At 42.8% G+C, this 16,134-nt stretch overlaps 3 protein-coding genes across 4 annotated transcripts; 1 reads left to right on the top strand and 2 right to left on the bottom strand.

The window, feature by feature from the left end:
- Positions 1 to 428: 428 nt before the first annotated feature.
- On the bottom strand, positions 429 to 2,621 carry LOC103986667 (uncharacterized). Its single transcript, XM_009404734.3, has 3 exons — positions 1,999 to 2,621; positions 1,102 to 1,929; positions 429 to 934 (listed from the first exon to the last, which is right to left on the bottom strand). Exons 2-3 carry the CDS (start codon positions 1,780 to 1,782, stop codon positions 650 to 652), a joined length of 966 nt encoding a protein of 321 aa, XP_009403009.2. The 5' UTR covers positions 1,783 to 1,929; positions 1,999 to 2,621; the 3' UTR covers positions 429 to 649.
- Positions 2,622 to 6,060: 3,439 nt separating this feature from the next.
- Positions 6,061 to 9,632, bottom strand: LOC103986666 (small ribosomal subunit protein uS15-like). 2 transcript variants are annotated; one of them, XM_009404730.3, is made up of 5 exons: positions 9,552 to 9,632; positions 9,380 to 9,452; positions 9,161 to 9,299; positions 8,845 to 9,031; positions 6,061 to 6,320 (listed from the first exon to the last, which is right to left on the bottom strand). In XM_009404730.3, exons 1-5 carry the CDS (start codon positions 9,572 to 9,574, stop codon positions 6,284 to 6,286), a joined length of 459 nt encoding a protein of 152 aa, XP_009403005.1. In that variant the 5' UTR covers positions 9,575 to 9,632; the 3' UTR covers positions 6,061 to 6,283. The 2 variants fall into 2 exon arrangements, with proteins under 2 accessions (XP_009403005.1, XP_009403006.1); XM_009404731.2 differs by lacking the exon at positions 6,061 to 6,320 and having other exon boundaries at positions 8,844 to 9,031.
- Positions 9,633 to 12,854: 3,222 nt separating this feature from the next.
- LOC135613394 (IQ domain-containing protein IQM2-like) lies at positions 12,855 to 15,355 on the top strand. The gene is made up of 8 exons (XM_065110420.1): positions 12,855 to 13,305; positions 13,389 to 13,503; positions 13,595 to 13,660; positions 13,740 to 13,828; positions 13,906 to 14,221; positions 14,313 to 14,405; positions 14,491 to 14,592; positions 14,684 to 15,355. The coding sequence occupies exons 1-8, from the start codon at positions 12,890 to 12,892 to the stop codon at positions 15,002 to 15,004; spliced, it is 1,518 nt and encodes a 505-aa protein (XP_064966492.1). The 5' UTR covers positions 12,855 to 12,889; the 3' UTR covers positions 15,005 to 15,355.
- Positions 15,356 to 16,134: the final 779 nt, after the last annotated feature.

Here is a 16,134-nt window from a genome sequence, read left to right as displayed (position 1 = left end):
TTGAGAGAGAGAAAGAATGATTTTGCTTTCTGAATTAACAGATTAAAAGAACAGAAATCGATCGTGTGCATGGCTTTCACAAAAGAACCTCCATCTGTATTCAACTCATTTCAATCAAGATGACTTCGGGGGTCGGAGATAGGGCAGAAGGAAACAGTGACCGAGCTATAGTGGTATTACTGCCGCCAAGGGAAGCAGCTACGTCGGTGGCGGCGAGAACGACTGACCAAAGCGGTGACTCCGGCGGCGAGACGATGGTAGTTTCCGAGCGACGGGTTTGGTATTGGGGCGTCGGGGCATGGTTACTGATTTGGACTCGATCGGATCGGGCGCCGTGTTTGTGTGTGTGTATATATATATATATATATCACTGTGGAAAGTAAGTAAGCTGACATAATGCATGCCAATTAAGAAACAATCAAACCAAATTAATACACATAAACAGTGCATCTGTTCATCTCTTTCTGACTGCATTGTTGTAGTTTGACAAACAAAAATCACATTTATGTTTACAAGTGCATAATTTAATAGCATATTTTGCAGTTACAATCTGAAGCAATATCTTATGTTTATTGTGCTAACAGGCCATATCATAAACTGGCATTCTATATGCACAATGCACTTCCGAAGACACTTGTATCATCTGCACTTACTGTTTGTCTTCTTCGGTTGATGTAGCCCAGAGTACAGTGGCTCTGACCAAAGCATCCATGGGGTCAACACATTTCCCCAGCAGTGGGTCGTCCGCGGGTAAGAGTCCATGCATGTAATCAGAGACAAGAATAATGCTACTGACAGCCCTCACCAGAAGAACTTGAATCGATATCCTCAACAGATTTCTTGCACCTTCCATGTCTTCCCTGTCGAATGCCTCCCTTGCAGGGATGACAATGTGCTCCATGGTTGCTTTGTCGGGTAGCAGCACCTCGAAACCCTGCACGAGGTCATGTTAAAGATAACAGTGTGGTAGCCTCAAGAACACCGAAGAGAAGGAGAATGTAACTGCTCATGTCATCTGCGTATGCCATCGGACACAGAAGCATCATTTCTGGTTTGTACATCTCTTCATCTTTCGATGGCAATCGTGTAGCGATGGCTTACCTGGTTTTCAAGTTTTTGCTGATACAGCCGAGCCACGATTAATGCGTCCATGGCCAGAATTCCTATGCGAGCGTTGCTTCCCATTTCAACCGGCTTCAGGTTTGCTGCTTTCAGTTCCTTGGCGACACAGTCACCGGCGTCGAGGAGTGGCACAGAGCACCCCTCGGCGATCTCATCGCGCCAAGCGTGCGCGACGTGGCACGGCATAGCGATGCAACGAGCTCCAGCCCTCTCCAGGAAGACCCTCTCCCGACGGAGATTCTCCACGACAATAGAACCAGCAGATTGCGTGCAGCAGTCCCAACCGCTCTGATGCAGAGCGAGCTCTCGGTTCAGCACAGGGTCATTGCAAACGACAAAAGGGGGAGTCTCCTGCCCATCCGAGGAGCTCCATTGGACGAGCTTCTCCAAGAACCTGAGGGTGGAAGCAGCTGAAACCCCACCCAGGACACCCACAGTGTTAGACAAGTCCAGGAAAGGACCGTTGTACCCATTCCCCGAAGGAGACGAAACCGGCTCAGGCTTCCCAGAGGTGGACGATGTAGAAGCTGGTTTCGGAGCAAGAGAAGAGGTAGAAGATGGCCGAGATCTAAAATGGATCCGGTGCTTGTTCAGCTCCTCCACGACGTGGATAGGAAAGTTCACAGCGCTGTATGACAATGCCACGCTCCCATCAAACATCCTGAGCCTTCCGAATCTACGTTCCTGTCGCAGCAAATCTCACGATCTAGCGCTTAAAGCTTGGATCCACCAGGAAACATTATTGCTCTGCTTCGATTACCGACAGCAGTTACCTCGAATCCCTCCCATTCCAAGATTCTCAAGTACCTAAACAGAAATCTTCGGTAAAGATGCAACTCCTGAAAGAAAATGAAGCTCGATTTATAGGAAAATAACCTGTAAGAGCTCGATGTTTGGGGGGGGGAAGGAGAACGGGCGAGTCGACAGGGTGACATCACGAAGAAGCATCTCGGATCGTTCGAAGATACTCGATGAGCTCAATCATGCAATGTCTTTTCCACCAGCACAAAAATCCAAGAAAGAAAAAGAGTAGACTAGCGAAGAATCCACGACACCGTACCTTACACGCCTTTCATGAGCTGTCCGTCTTCCATCAATCTGACATTGGATTCTCGGTGAGATGAAAACAAAGCAAAAAACAGCGATGATCATTGACTTTTGCTCATCTCAGACTACACCTAATTGGGCTCTCTCGACTCTACTCGACTGCAGTGAGTTTATTCACTTCTCTATTTTACCGAAGGAAGAAGAAGCATTGGAATTTGGATACATCTGAAGAGGATTTTGTCCATTTCTGTGGCTGCTTCACCGGTCGGTACGGAAGTTTATGGTCCAAGAGGGTCATCATACTTGCACCCATCTCCTGCAGCAACCTGCAGCTTGGCGCGTGCAAGTTTCTCGACTTGTTCGTCCTCGAGATTTCCGCAGGCTCAGCATGCTGAGGGCACCTCCATTTTTCCTTCCAGTGGTGAGGCATAAGATACGGACTGCAGTGACCCCATCCATCGCTCTCCTGTGAGATGAAAGGATGGACTTCACATCCTCCGGATTAAATATGATGAAGCTGCGTTATCCTAAGCTCAACGGACCGGAGGACGCCAATTGGTGATATTTGCGCCGTCGGCGGACTTGTGCGGGGCCCAACGTGTGTCGGCTGCGTAATTAACGTGCGTGATGGGCCGGATCTTGGCCGGTCTGCCAAAAGCCCAACTTCGAGGGATACTGCGACGGGACCCATCGCATCGGGGGACGGCGCCAGTAGAAAGTAAGATGGAACGGGAGGTTACTGCATGGCGAACATGATCGAGCAATATAATACGCAGCAGCAGGTGGTAGGCAAAGGCGCCGCCCATGCACCAAAGAGGACGGTCCACGAATGGCATCGCCTTTATGATCTCAACCACTCTCTCGCTTCCGTCGCCGCCGACAGTCCACCACGATTGACTCGACTCCGTGTTTCACGTTGGCGTGCAGCAAACATTTCTTGCACGTCCCAAACTCACACCTGAACAGATCCCATCTCTGCGTGCAGTCACAAGGCAGGTGGGCGTGGGTGGTGGTCGATGAGGGGATTGGTAAGGCCTTGTTCTGCTCCGAACGCGGTACCCACACTTGCTCGAAAGGAAGCCGCCGCGGGCCACGGCGGAAGAAGTTCTTCTTACGTTACGGAGAATCGACCTACGCGCCTTGACAAGTCATCGCTTTCGGCGTCCAGCATTATAAATAAGACCAGAATGGTCGAGTCGAATCCATCATCATCGAGCTTCCGGTTTCCATCTCGAGCGACAGGCAGCAGACGTCTGCATCTCCAGGGCCGACGTCCAAGCCACCGAAAGCTTCGAGGAGGAAGAGATCGGTCTCCAAATTGTCGGGAAGCTTCGGACCATGGGAGGCAACTCGAAGGCCACCTCTGTTGTCGTCGATGCCAGAATAGCATCGGCACCTGAAGATCGCAAACCCACGTCCAGCAAAGGCAGCAGCAGCAGAAACAAACCCTCCGCCGCTGCCTTGTTCCCTGGAAGAGGAGACGCCGGACGACAGCCGCGTGTGGCTGAGCTCAAGGCGAGGAGAGCAAAGCGCTTAGCAGCGGAGGAGGAGGAGGAGGAGGACATCAACGAGGTAGCCGATGCCTTCATCAGGCGATTCAGGGAGGACCTCCACCTGCAGCGCCTGCAGTCCATCGAGAACTACAACCAGATGCTCGCTAGGGGGCTGTGACCGTCCTTGCTGACTGCAGTGTGCTCTGTGCACCGATGAATCAACTGCATGCAGCACAAATTTGTCTGTTCTCTTTCCTTTTCGTGTGCTTTCAGTTTGATCCTTTGTAAGTTCATTGTGCGTCGGGTGTCGGAGCATGTGCTTTTAGCTTAGCCTGCGTTAAGTTCATATATGATCAAGACAACCTTTCGTTTCTAGTGACAGAAAATTGTATTTGATCTATAGAGATGTCCAACATAAGGTGATCTCCGGAGAAACAAACATATGTGGCATGAAGTGCTCATTAAGAGTAGAAGATCACGTTACACAATTTACTCGATCAAAATCAGAAAGTAGGTTTGTGTCCGCAAGATGTGTTAATAGTCTAATATGTTCAATCGCAATATGGACACAATAACAACCAAGCAAGCAGAGAAGCCTGGCTAATTATATATTATCCTCTGTATTTAACTATCTTCAATGTTTTAATCTTTATACTTTGAAAAATTATATTGGTGTTTCTATAGTTATGAAAATAAAATATCTAGTTTCATTTACTCGAAACGATGTTAGTTTTAATGATGAAAATAAATGACAAAAAGATAATTTTAATATTCGATGACAAACGACGTTGGTGGTGGTGAATGATGACATCGTTTGTATCGACGTTGACATAGTTATATGTCCACCTTCGACGATGATAAGGTCCGCTCTCACCATGACGCCACCCGCCTCCACGAGGAGTGTGTCGCCAATCTCATCGTCACCCGTCCCGCACTGCTCTGCATCTGCGACGACACTAACGTAGTTGTTGAGCGACAACTATGTCGACATCGACATAGATGGCGGTAGCCATTGCAACGTCTACAGCGAAGATGGTGGTCGCCTCGTCACTGATCCGTTGGGCAAATCCCAGCCTCGAACCGAAGCTGGGGTCAACGAAGCTCCTACCGCATCAGTTTCGACACTACCTCTCGCCGAGCGACCCTTTCGCTGCTTTGCATCTACGTCAGCATCGATCCAATTGCTAAGCGACAAAAGGGTCGCTCGGCATCTACTTTAGCGTAGACTTAGATGTAGAGCGATGTCATTTGACATTTGCGTCAACGCTACTTGACATTTGCATCGATGCTAATAGGTGGAGGGACTCAAGAACGATAGGGTGGAGGCCGCGATAGGTGGCAAATGCAAAGGCGAGGTTGCCACTCACGACATCAATGGTGAGGATGAGACGACGATGGCCGCAACAAATGAGGCAAAAGCACCAATGAAGGCATAGGTTTTATTCACCTCTACCATCGTCCTCCTCTTCATGACCATTGTCGCCTCGTCTTCACCATCGACGACATGTGTGACACTCTCGCCTCCACATCTGCCACCTGTTGCGACCTCCACCCTATCATCTTCGAGTCCATATGCCGATATCAACACAAATGCCAAGACACACCGCTTTGCATATATGTCAACACGGATACAAATGCAGAGCGACGAAAGAATCACTCGACAAGAGGTGGTGCTTGAATTGACGCAACAACAAAGGGAACGACAAACGCTCCAACGACCCCAACTTCGAATCAAGACTAAGATTCACCCAACAAGTCAACGACGAGACTATCACCATCTTCATCGTAGATGCCACGATAACCACCATCTACATCAACATTGACGTAATTACCAATCGATAACTACATCAACATAGATATAAATATATAACCACACGAGACGAGCAACGATAAGATTGATAACATACTCCTAGTAAAGACAAGTGACGTCACGATGAGCAAATATTATTATCGTCAAAGATGACCAAACAATTACATCAATATTAACACCAACAACGTCATCAAACAAAATCACCAACGACGTCTATCCAAACGTTAAAATTATCCTTTTATCATTTATTTTTATATTTTTATCAATAAAATAAATACTAATAAACATAAATAAACATAAATATTTTTCTTTCGTAACTATATAAATATCAATTCGATTTTTTTAAATATAAATATCAAATATCAAAACATTAAAGATATCTAACTACATAATCTATTAATTAAACCGAAAAACGAAGTACAACCTACATCGCTCTCCAGCGGAATTAGCACAAGCACAAGGACGAAGTTTGTGGAAATATAGACGAGGATTAAGTACTCTACCACCCCCACCCGGCTACAACTCAATCTGAAAATCAATGGATAAAAATTTTGAATTCAGACAAAACATGCATGAAAGATAGCTGGCTGGTGATGCAAAAATTGTCCTCATTAAAAAACCTGATGCCACAAGTTTAAAAGAACACAAGTACTCATCTGAAAAGCACATTGTCCAGCTAGCTGAAACACAAGCAAATAGTTGCATCAAAAAGATAATTTCAAAGGTTCATACTAAACTATATTTTACTTCTCCAATAAGCTTTTGGGCCCATCAGCCTATTGACCGCTGGTAACCTGAACATGGTCAGGTCCTAAGCCACCATAGTTTCAGCAGCAGATCCGGAGACACTGCAAAAGCAGTCAGACAGCAATTAAAACCAGAACATTTAAAGTTAGAAAATGATTACAAAAAGGAGTCTTCCTCTAAAAGATCCAGAAGAATAATATATCCAGAAAAAAGCATCAACCAACCCACTGTGCAAATGCAGCGAGACAGCCATTAAAACCAGAACATTTGAAGTTAGAAATGATTCCAAAACGGAGTTTTCTTCTAAAAGATCTAGAAGAATAATATATCCAGAAAAGGCATCAAGTGAACATCAATATAAAGTTTAATGATCAGACATTATTGAGAACTATGATTAAAATAAAAAATATAAGTACACAAGAACAATATTCCAAAACTTTGTCAAATATTGACAAAGACTGAATATTTACTAGATGGTGTGTGTTTCCAAGTCATACTCCGTTCATATGGACCCGCGACCATTTGTATGGACGGCAATGCAAATGGACTGACTGGCCTCAACTGTCAACTATAATTAAAAAAATAATTTGTACCAAGCTGCATGATCCATGTTTCTCAAGTGGCAGCAGAAATCTAAACAATGTGTTGGCAGGTGCCCATATTTTTCAATCCCCAAGCTTGGATTTGCAAAGATATGCAGATTAAAATACATTAAAAAAATTGATTGATCAACTTAATAGAATGTGAGGACAATCTTCAGATAGAAAGATGAACAGGATGCACCAATTAACAGCTAACATCACCAACCCACATTGAAGATGAATGTTGACCGAGTGAGGCTAACAAGTCAGATATCATCATTTTCTTGGCATATGAGATACGAATTAACTGATTCTGCCCAACCAGAGCCAGCAGGAAAAAAATAAGAAAACTAAAAAAAGACATAGATTCTTAAGAATCAACTTACCAATACATTCACCAATAACTAGGTAAAAGTTATCCTACATATATCCCCTCACTCCCTTCCCCATTATCATTGGTACATTGACAAGAAGATTTGTCAAAGGTGAAAAATGGGATCAGTACCAATCGAGCGTGGCGTATGGAAAGCCACATCCGGTGACATATCAGTAACCGGATATAGTTTCATTACTCATCCTTCATCTCATCCTCCTTGCACCTCTTTTCTTATTATCCCTCTTGAATCCCTGCCCCTTGTTTTCTTCTTGTACCTTTTTCTACTCATCCTTCTACTGGGTGTTGACATGGGGTTGTGTGGATAATTGTCCATAACCAACAAGTCCAAGTTTCTTGATTTAATTAAAGTCAGGATAGTACATGAAAATCATACTAGTCATTGCACACATGAAGCACACAAGGAGAAATATTGTATTAAATATTGAAAACAGTAAAATGACAGTATGTCTATAAATCAAACACCATCAGCCTAAAATAAATTTCTATTAGAAGCATCAACTCAATCCTAAATTACATAAGTATAATATGTAGCTAAGAATATCTTAAAACAAAAAAGTTACAAATACATTGGGTCAAGAACAAACACTGTGAAGAGCACATCACAGGAAAAGCAACCTACTACAATTATATTCTGAAAATAACATGAAAACCTACAATCTCATGTCATTTTATGTTCCAAATAACCGAACAAATGAAGACTAATATGACAGCCATTTGCTTGTCGTATGCTAGGGTTAGCAGTACCCAGAGTCCACGTACCATTAAAATAAAAAAAGGATCCGAGAACATCAAAATTTTGACATTCAATTACTAGGCAGGTTTAATGGTTATACTGACTGATAAAACTTTAATGCATGCAATCCCCTATTGTCAAAATGCATGATAAAATTCTTATGCCTTCTTTCGCTGAAAAGAATTTCTATGCCTAATCTCTACGTATCATTCTTTCCACAAAAAAATGTTAAAAAAATGTTACTTACCTATCAAGCTAAAGATTGAAGCAGACAGGGCTTTCAGAATTTGTCAATCTGTCAGTACACTACCTAACAAACAATAAGAGCTGATGCAAAAAGAGACTAAATAACAACAATTCATATGTCTCGATGACCCATTCAAAATATTTAACACCTCACCAAGGGATCTAATGGCAACTACTAAATAATTTCATCATCCACTTATGGACAAAAGACACGGATTTGACAATAAAATATAAAAAAAGACAATTGTTTAAACATGCTAAAAGGTTTCCAATGATCAATGCCTAAAAGATCCATTAAAAATGAGAGTAACCACACATCAAATATCATGATTTGATTTTAAAAAACCCAATGACTTAACTTCCAGCATTAAAGTTGATAAAATATTAATAAATAACCTATCCAACTTTGTCCAATTCCAGTATTACAAAATTCAGAAATCCTAATCGATAAAGAAAGAATCATTTCATGCATTGAGAGTGCTACTTGTTCCGCTTGTGCGGTGACCTAAGGACCACAACTTCAAAGAGATATTCGGCACCTTACATTTGGGTACAGATATAAAGATCGAAATCAAGTGTAAAACGTTAAACTTAATTCCATTCAATGGAATACTGAAGTTTAGCTAATAAGAAAGGAAGCAAACAATAAGGGTAGTAAAGTAACTCACTATTTATAGGTTGCAGGAACCTGCTTGGTCCTCTTGTAGTATCGGGTCAGGCGGTGGATCCTGCTCTCCACAAGGATCAGCCTGAACTTGGAATCCTTGTCCTTCTTGTTTCTCTCCAAGTGCTTCCTGATTGCCACAGCCTTCTTAATCAGAAAATACAGATCTTCCGGAATCCCCGGTTGAAGACCTTCATCAACCACATACCAAAAATCAAAAGTGATAAAAGACAAACGATTCATGACAGCACCAAACACAGAATATGAATAAGAAAAATAAATTAAAAAAGCATCACGGCTTAGGAAACTAATAACAGTACCGTGGGCCTTGAGGATCCGGAGGATCTTGTTCCCGGTGACACTCTTGACCTGGGCGATGCCATGAGAGTCACGAAGAATAACACCAATCTGCGACGGAGTCAGCCCCTTCTTGGAAAACTTGCAGATGCTTTCCTCCACCTAAGAGAGATCAAGCACATCAACACGCTTCAACATAAGACACTCCGATAGAAGGAAAGAACAAGGAGGAGATGGCTCACTTCTGCAGCAGAGATCTTGAGCCAACTCGGCGGAGTCCTCTTGTACGGCAGCGCCGACGAGGATATACCCTTTCTGCAGTCCACATCACGGAGATTGACGATCCCAGCACACAAAAAAAGAAATCGAAAAACATCAACCAGGGCGAGATGCGGCATGGAGAATGGGGATTACCCGCGACTGTGCATACGACCCATGGCTGCGACGGCGGCAGAGAAGCTTGGGTGGAAGCGACGCGCAGAACAAACCCTAAGCCGGCCGAGAGAATGCGTGGTTAGGTCTTCTTAGCGATGCTTATATACAGGTGGCGGTGGGTCTCATTTTGCCGAAAATGCCCTCGAGACCGCCTATCAGCCGTTCCATCCGCTCTGACGGATGTGATTGAACTTGATGATCTCGATCGATGAACGATATGGATCGAGATGACGTGAAACCATTAGATTGGAGGCTCCCAAGTGCAGTCTTCGCCGATGAATCGAACGGGCTACAAGAATCGGACCAAATAGTGGACTAGTAATTGGTCCGGAGCGGCCGGTCCAAGTTGTGTCCAAATTAAAAGCAGAATGAACCGATTGGTTCAGCCAATTTTTGAATAATCTGTATAAATCGGATGGATTATATACAACTAATAGGCTTTATACTGTAACGAAAAATTACTCAAATATGTTTAATTTAATTTTTTTTATAATTTACTTAAGATGATATTGACTTCAAAAAAAAAAAGGATTGATTGTGTTGTTTTTTGGTTATAACTATAATGGAAAAATAAGTAGCCTATTAGGAGATTGAAATCGTCATTGTATTTTTTTTTATGGCTCAAAGTTTTCAATAACTTATCTTTTCTTATTTCTTGGTTTTATTATTATTTTTATATTTTCGTTCATTCATAATCATTTTTGTCTAATTATGATTCTTTTAAAAATTATCCTCGTTGAGAGCATTGCACATATGTAAATATATATAATCGATGGCTTAAATTTGAAAGTATACACCATATACATATTATCCCATTGGCATACTACTTAAATTTATAAGTAATAATTTTGAAACACCAAACATACAATAAAAAATTCTTTTTTATTTTCGCTGAAATTTGAATTCTTGCTTGATTTCTTAAATACAATTTTAAAAATTATAAGCTTCAGATTCTGGGATAAATTTCGAGATCATACGATGGAAAAAAATTACATATTATGATGAAATAAAAAACTTTTTGGAAACCAAGTTTGCTAAAGAAAAAGCTTTTACTATAGCTAAATTTTTTTTTTCCTTCCAAATATTTTTTTTATATAGAAGTATGCTTTTAATTTCAGTGATAGTCATTCAAAATGATTATTAATTTTTATCGTGAAAGAAATATAATTTTTTATTATGTTTATTTGTTGTGGAGTAAAACTGTAACGCGAATAATAATTATGATTGACTTTTATGAATATGATAAGTGTATTATATTAATTTTAACTTAAATATTTTGAACAGTAGTATGGATCAGATCAAACGAAGTTGATAGGTCAATTAATCCATAAAACGCGGGTCATGACAAAAATATTTGACAGAAAAAATATATTTCATCGCTATTTATTAGGATTGGGTGAGGAACAGTCATCCTCATATATTATCAAAAATATATAAATTATAGAAGTTCGAGCATTTATGTGTAATTTAAATATATTTACTTGTTAGGTTGATCTTCATCGTTTTGATCGTTAGCATGATTGCAATTTTAGCTACTGTTTAAACTCATCAAAAGATGAGCCACTAGGGATCTAAATATTTAGAGACATAGGTATGTTATTAAGGTTTGAAAGAATACTTCATAACATTTTTATTTACTTTATCTAAAGTCATTAAGATTATTCTACCCATCCAAAAATAAGCTCGATAATAATAATAATACTAATTATTATTATTATTATCATTTTTATTACTCTATTGTCCACAAAATATTTTGTGGACAATATTACGCTAATTATCTGATTTATTTGGAATAAAAAACTTAAATCGCACAAATGTTTATGATCCTTCATCCCGCGATGCTTCCTGTTAGCACAACCAGTTCGTCTCATATGATCGGAATCGCGCAAGACGCTCTGATGCAGGTGATTGGCTGACTCGAAGAGGATTCACCGTCGCATGCAGCGGAGTTTCATCGACTTGAGCACGGATACACGAACGCTGTGTACTTCTCTCGCCGAGAACTCACTGTCCCAATAAACAAAAGGAAGAGCAGCTCGGATCGGTCGATGCCTGAGACCATATGATACAGACATCTTCGACGGAAAAGCGACATCATACAATTGATAAATGCTGGTGGTGTATCTTATGTTCTGCCTTCGTCCAATGGACGTCCGACAAGCCGGCACACACACTTTTATCTACGTCCATGGACGCCCCATCTCCCGCGCTTTGAGTTCCACGGCGAAGGTGAGAGCCACCTTCCTTCTTGTCGGTCGCATGGCCGTCTTATGCACCAACACTGGGCCATGCGGTGTGGGAGGACAGTTGGCCGTGACGGTGGTGCAGTTGATGCCTCCATTTTTATTGAGCTCCCTCTGTCTCGTGCGTGCCTAAACAATGTGCGAAGCGGGTCAGAGAGACACGTAAATGGCTGAGCAGGCGAGTTGGCTCGGAGGTGTCATATCATATCAGGACAACAGTTTCAGCCACGGTTGACTTAGTGCCCCTTTAGATGTTTGAATTCATGACGGTAAGACACAATATTTTGGGGAGGAAACCGATCTCAAGCAAAGTGCGGGCTAAATAATTCATATGAATTGCCTCAAAATATCCATGCATGTGGCGATCGTTCGCCCTCCTCCCTTCCTCGAGATGGAGTCAAAAAAGTAGAGTGAGAAGAGTCAACCTTAGAAAAAGTCATCAGCTTTTCTCCGTCCTCGAAACAAACAAAACAAGTGCGTCCACGGTTGGATTCTTGGTACATGTGGCTGGAGCTATGGATTTCTCCCAGGTCATCCCACCGTCACCTCCCTTGCCTATATAAGCATGTCACCTCAAATTCCATCGCTCTGTGTTCTTGGTTCTCTCTCTCTCTCTATATATATATATGTATATATACCAAGCTTTTGTGGGCTTCCCGCAGGCAGAAGAGGCAAAGGTGTGGTTGCCGTGCATGTTCTGTTGTTTCAAGTAATTTTTTTGTTTTTAGCAGGACTTGTACTCCTTCATCGTTTCTCTTGTTCCTGAATCCAAATCCTCATCTTTTGGATCTGAGATCTACTGATTGCAAGCTGATGTTTTTATTGATTCGGTTCTTCCGCTCATTTTCTTAAGTGGAGTTTCTAAGTCTAATTATAAATGAAGGAGATGTCTTTTCTCTTGTGACTTCATTGATCTGCAGGAGCTTCACTCATGTACATCTACTTATTTGACTCAATCTTTGTTGAAATTAGTTTGAGCTTTCATTGATCTACGGTGATCTTGACCGGATGTGTCTTTCAATCATTGCTGTGCAGGAAGAAAATTGATAGGTAATTACTCTGTTCCAACTCGACATGCCAATATCATTTTCGTTCCCAGAAGTTGATGATGATGCCAAGGATGAAAGCTCAAAAGCCATTCTCAATGACAATGTGAGGCCGGCCCTGAGGTCTTTGAGCTTCAAGGGTCGAGATGCCAATCCTTCCACGGTCAAAACTCTGCAGCCGGGCAAGTTAGTAGTCAAAGGATCCCTGAGCTTCAACAACACAAGGCAGATGCGCCCTTACCACTTTGAAACGATGATATCGCTAGTGAATCCTACCACCGAAGACGACAACTCGAAAAGTTCAAATGAGCCTGCAGTTTCAAGGTTTACTGTTTTGAAGGACAGGCCGAAGCATGAAGCTGCTGTGAAGTTGCAGAAAGTCTACAAAAGCTTTCGTACAAGAAGGCAGCTTGCAGATTGTGCTGTCATCGTAGAGCAGCAATGGTATGACGTATAGCATACGTATCTGATCTTCTTTTAGCTCAGACAACTAATATGTTTTCCTTTTCGCTACTTGCTTTAACCAGGTGGAAATTGATAGACTTTGCACTGCTCAAGCTGAGTTCTGTGTCGTTTTTCGACATTGAGAAAGAAGAATCAGCTGTTTCTCGATGGTCGAGAGCAAGAACCAGAGCTGCCAAGGTAAATTGCTTCTCTCTGCAATCAAATTACCAATGCCGTGACTGTCTTCCGATCGTGTGATGTCGAGCATTCATCCATGCTTGATTTGCAGGTTGGCAAGGGGTTATCAAAGGACCAAAAAGCTCAAAAACTTGCCTTGCAACATTGGCTAGAAGCGGTAAGTCTGGTAGATCCAAGATTCATATCTCTCTCCAATCTCCATTTGTCATATTTGTCGGTTTATTGGCAATCAACAGATTGATCCTCGACATCGCTATGGTCACAATCTCCATTTCTACTATGACTATTGGCTCCACAGTGAAAGCAGGCAGCCCTACTTCTACTGGTACGTTTGCAGAGTCCCGTTTCCTTGATGGCTTCTAATAATAGCTCATCGAGAAGAAACCATTTCTGACTCATCAGGCTTGATGTGGGAGAAGGAAAGGAGATCAATCTTGAATCAAAGTGCACGAGATTAAAGCTTCAGCAGCAGTGCATAAAGTATCTTGGACCCGTAAGCACTATAAATGCTTCTTCCATGAAATTTATGCGGAATGTAGCATATGAAACAAAATCTTGTGATACATTTCAGAGAGAAAGAGAGGCCTATCAAGTTGTAGTCAAGGATGGGAAGTTCATTTACAAGCTGAGCAGTGTACTTCTGCACACTTCTGAGGTTCCCAAAGATTCAAAGTGGATCTTTGTTTTAAGCACATCAAAGAATCTATACGTTGGTCAGGTAAACATCCTCATCCTTCCATACTATACCAAAAGATTAAATTTTGCTGTCTTTTAGAATAGCCTAATGTATCATCTATTCGCTACTGCAGAAGAAAAGAGGCACATTTCAGCATTCTAGTTTTCTCGCTGGAGGAGCTACGTCTGCTGCAGGAAGATTAGTAGTGGAGAATGGGGTTCTTAAGGTACGAAGATGATTCGGTAGGACAATTTGAACTTTGTTGAAGTCATATCTGTCTACGAGTATGCTCATTTCATAGCATTTGGCAGGCCGTGTGGCCTCACAGTGGGCACTACCAACCCACAGAAGAGAATTTCGAGGAGTTCATGAGCTTTCTTCAAGAAATCGGCATCGATCTAACTGACGTCAGGGTGAGCACGTCACTCGTCGATCACAGTGAGATTGTTCCCTTTTAGATTCCAGTATGATACCTTGGAACCACATATTTTCGCATTTCTACAGAGAAGTCCCACCGATGGCGATGATTTGCCCTGGAGAGGTCACAGAAGCAGCTATTCTGACATAAACTTGCCTGATGACATCACCATCGACCCTCAACCTGAAGAACAATTGTCTCATGCATCTACTGGAGAGATAAGCAACGATGCAAGAACTGGCTTTTCGAATGACGACCTGCAGCGCAAGGGAGTCCTCAGGGACACTGAAGAAGAAGCAGGCGAGGAGACAAATAACCCGAGAGAGTCAAAGAGTATCAGTTCGAACGAGACTTCTCTGACGCCGCACAACAAAAGGAGGAAGAAACATCCATACCGTCGGTGCTGATCCTTCGAAGGATCAACTCAAAGAAAGGGCTGACGTCGTGTCAGCTGGGGAAGCAGCTATCTTTCAAGTGGGCAACCGGGACAGGGCCGCGGATCGCCTGCGTGAGGGACTATCCATCCGAGCTTCCGTGCCGTGCTCTCGAACAAGTAAATTTGTCGCCACGAACTGCTGCGACTTCTAGATTTGCTTCTCCTCGGACTACAGCCAGCCAAAGCCCAAAGATGTCAAACTGAGCGGTTGACTTCACAAGGCGATAAAGCGTATTCATTTCCTAGGCATCGTAGAGAAATTGTTTATTCAAACTGTATCGACTTTTGATGGATCATCAGAAGCCAAAAAACCATACGTTTATAAAGATGCTGCTGTCGTGTGAATTGACAGCTGGTGGGTTGATACAATGAGAATTCAAGTAAAGAGCCCCGGTAGGTGTTACAATAGGACATGAGATCATCCGCCGCCGCTGGCGAAGCGTGAGTGATTAGGAGGAAGGGAAGGAGTGGCTCAGCGGGGACCGTCTCCTCGCCTCCGCCTGTCTACGCCGCCGCTCGGCTGTAAGCCACGTATCGCCGTCGTTTTCCAGATCTGTTTAATCGGGGGCTCTTATGGGGTACACCGGGAGCTGTCTCAGCCACAACAGGGCACAGGGTAACGAAGAACCTTCCGTGATGACAGAGCACGCTTGGTTCTGGCACGAATCTTAAATCCGTCAATAAGTTATTTACTCTTTGGTGAATCTCGAAGAACCGCGGACGCGGATCACCCCGAACGTACAAAAGAGGATCCGAAACCCTCCCCTTCAGAAACAATGGCCTCAAGCACGAATCTTATGTCAGTGAATCAAGTTATTCGTGAATCTCAAAAATCGGCTAACGTGGATCACATCCAACGCAGAACAGTTCGGTAACTCGCCCAGGAAACAAGTTAAGATCTGTACATTGAGAACGAGTTAAGATTCGTGTTCGACCGCAACCGCCGTGATCACATGTGACCCATTTTTTGAAATCATCGAGGTAAACGCACGTGGACGCGACCGTCCGTGGAAAAGGAAAGAGACGACAAGAAGAGGCGGACGTGTGTCGCAAGGATTAAATACTTTTTCATGAAAGCGGCGCGATCAAAGAATCCGACGG

This window comes from Musa acuminata, chromosome BXJ2-6 (genome assembly GCF_036884655.1).
Source record: "Musa acuminata AAA Group cultivar baxijiao chromosome BXJ2-6, Cavendish_Baxijiao_AAA, whole genome shotgun sequence".
In the NCBI taxonomy this organism is placed as follows: domain Eukaryota; kingdom Viridiplantae; phylum Streptophyta; class Magnoliopsida; order Zingiberales; family Musaceae; genus Musa; species Musa acuminata.
The sequence above is the reverse complement of the archived record's forward strand: the minus strand, read 5'-3'. Positions and strand labels throughout refer to the sequence as shown.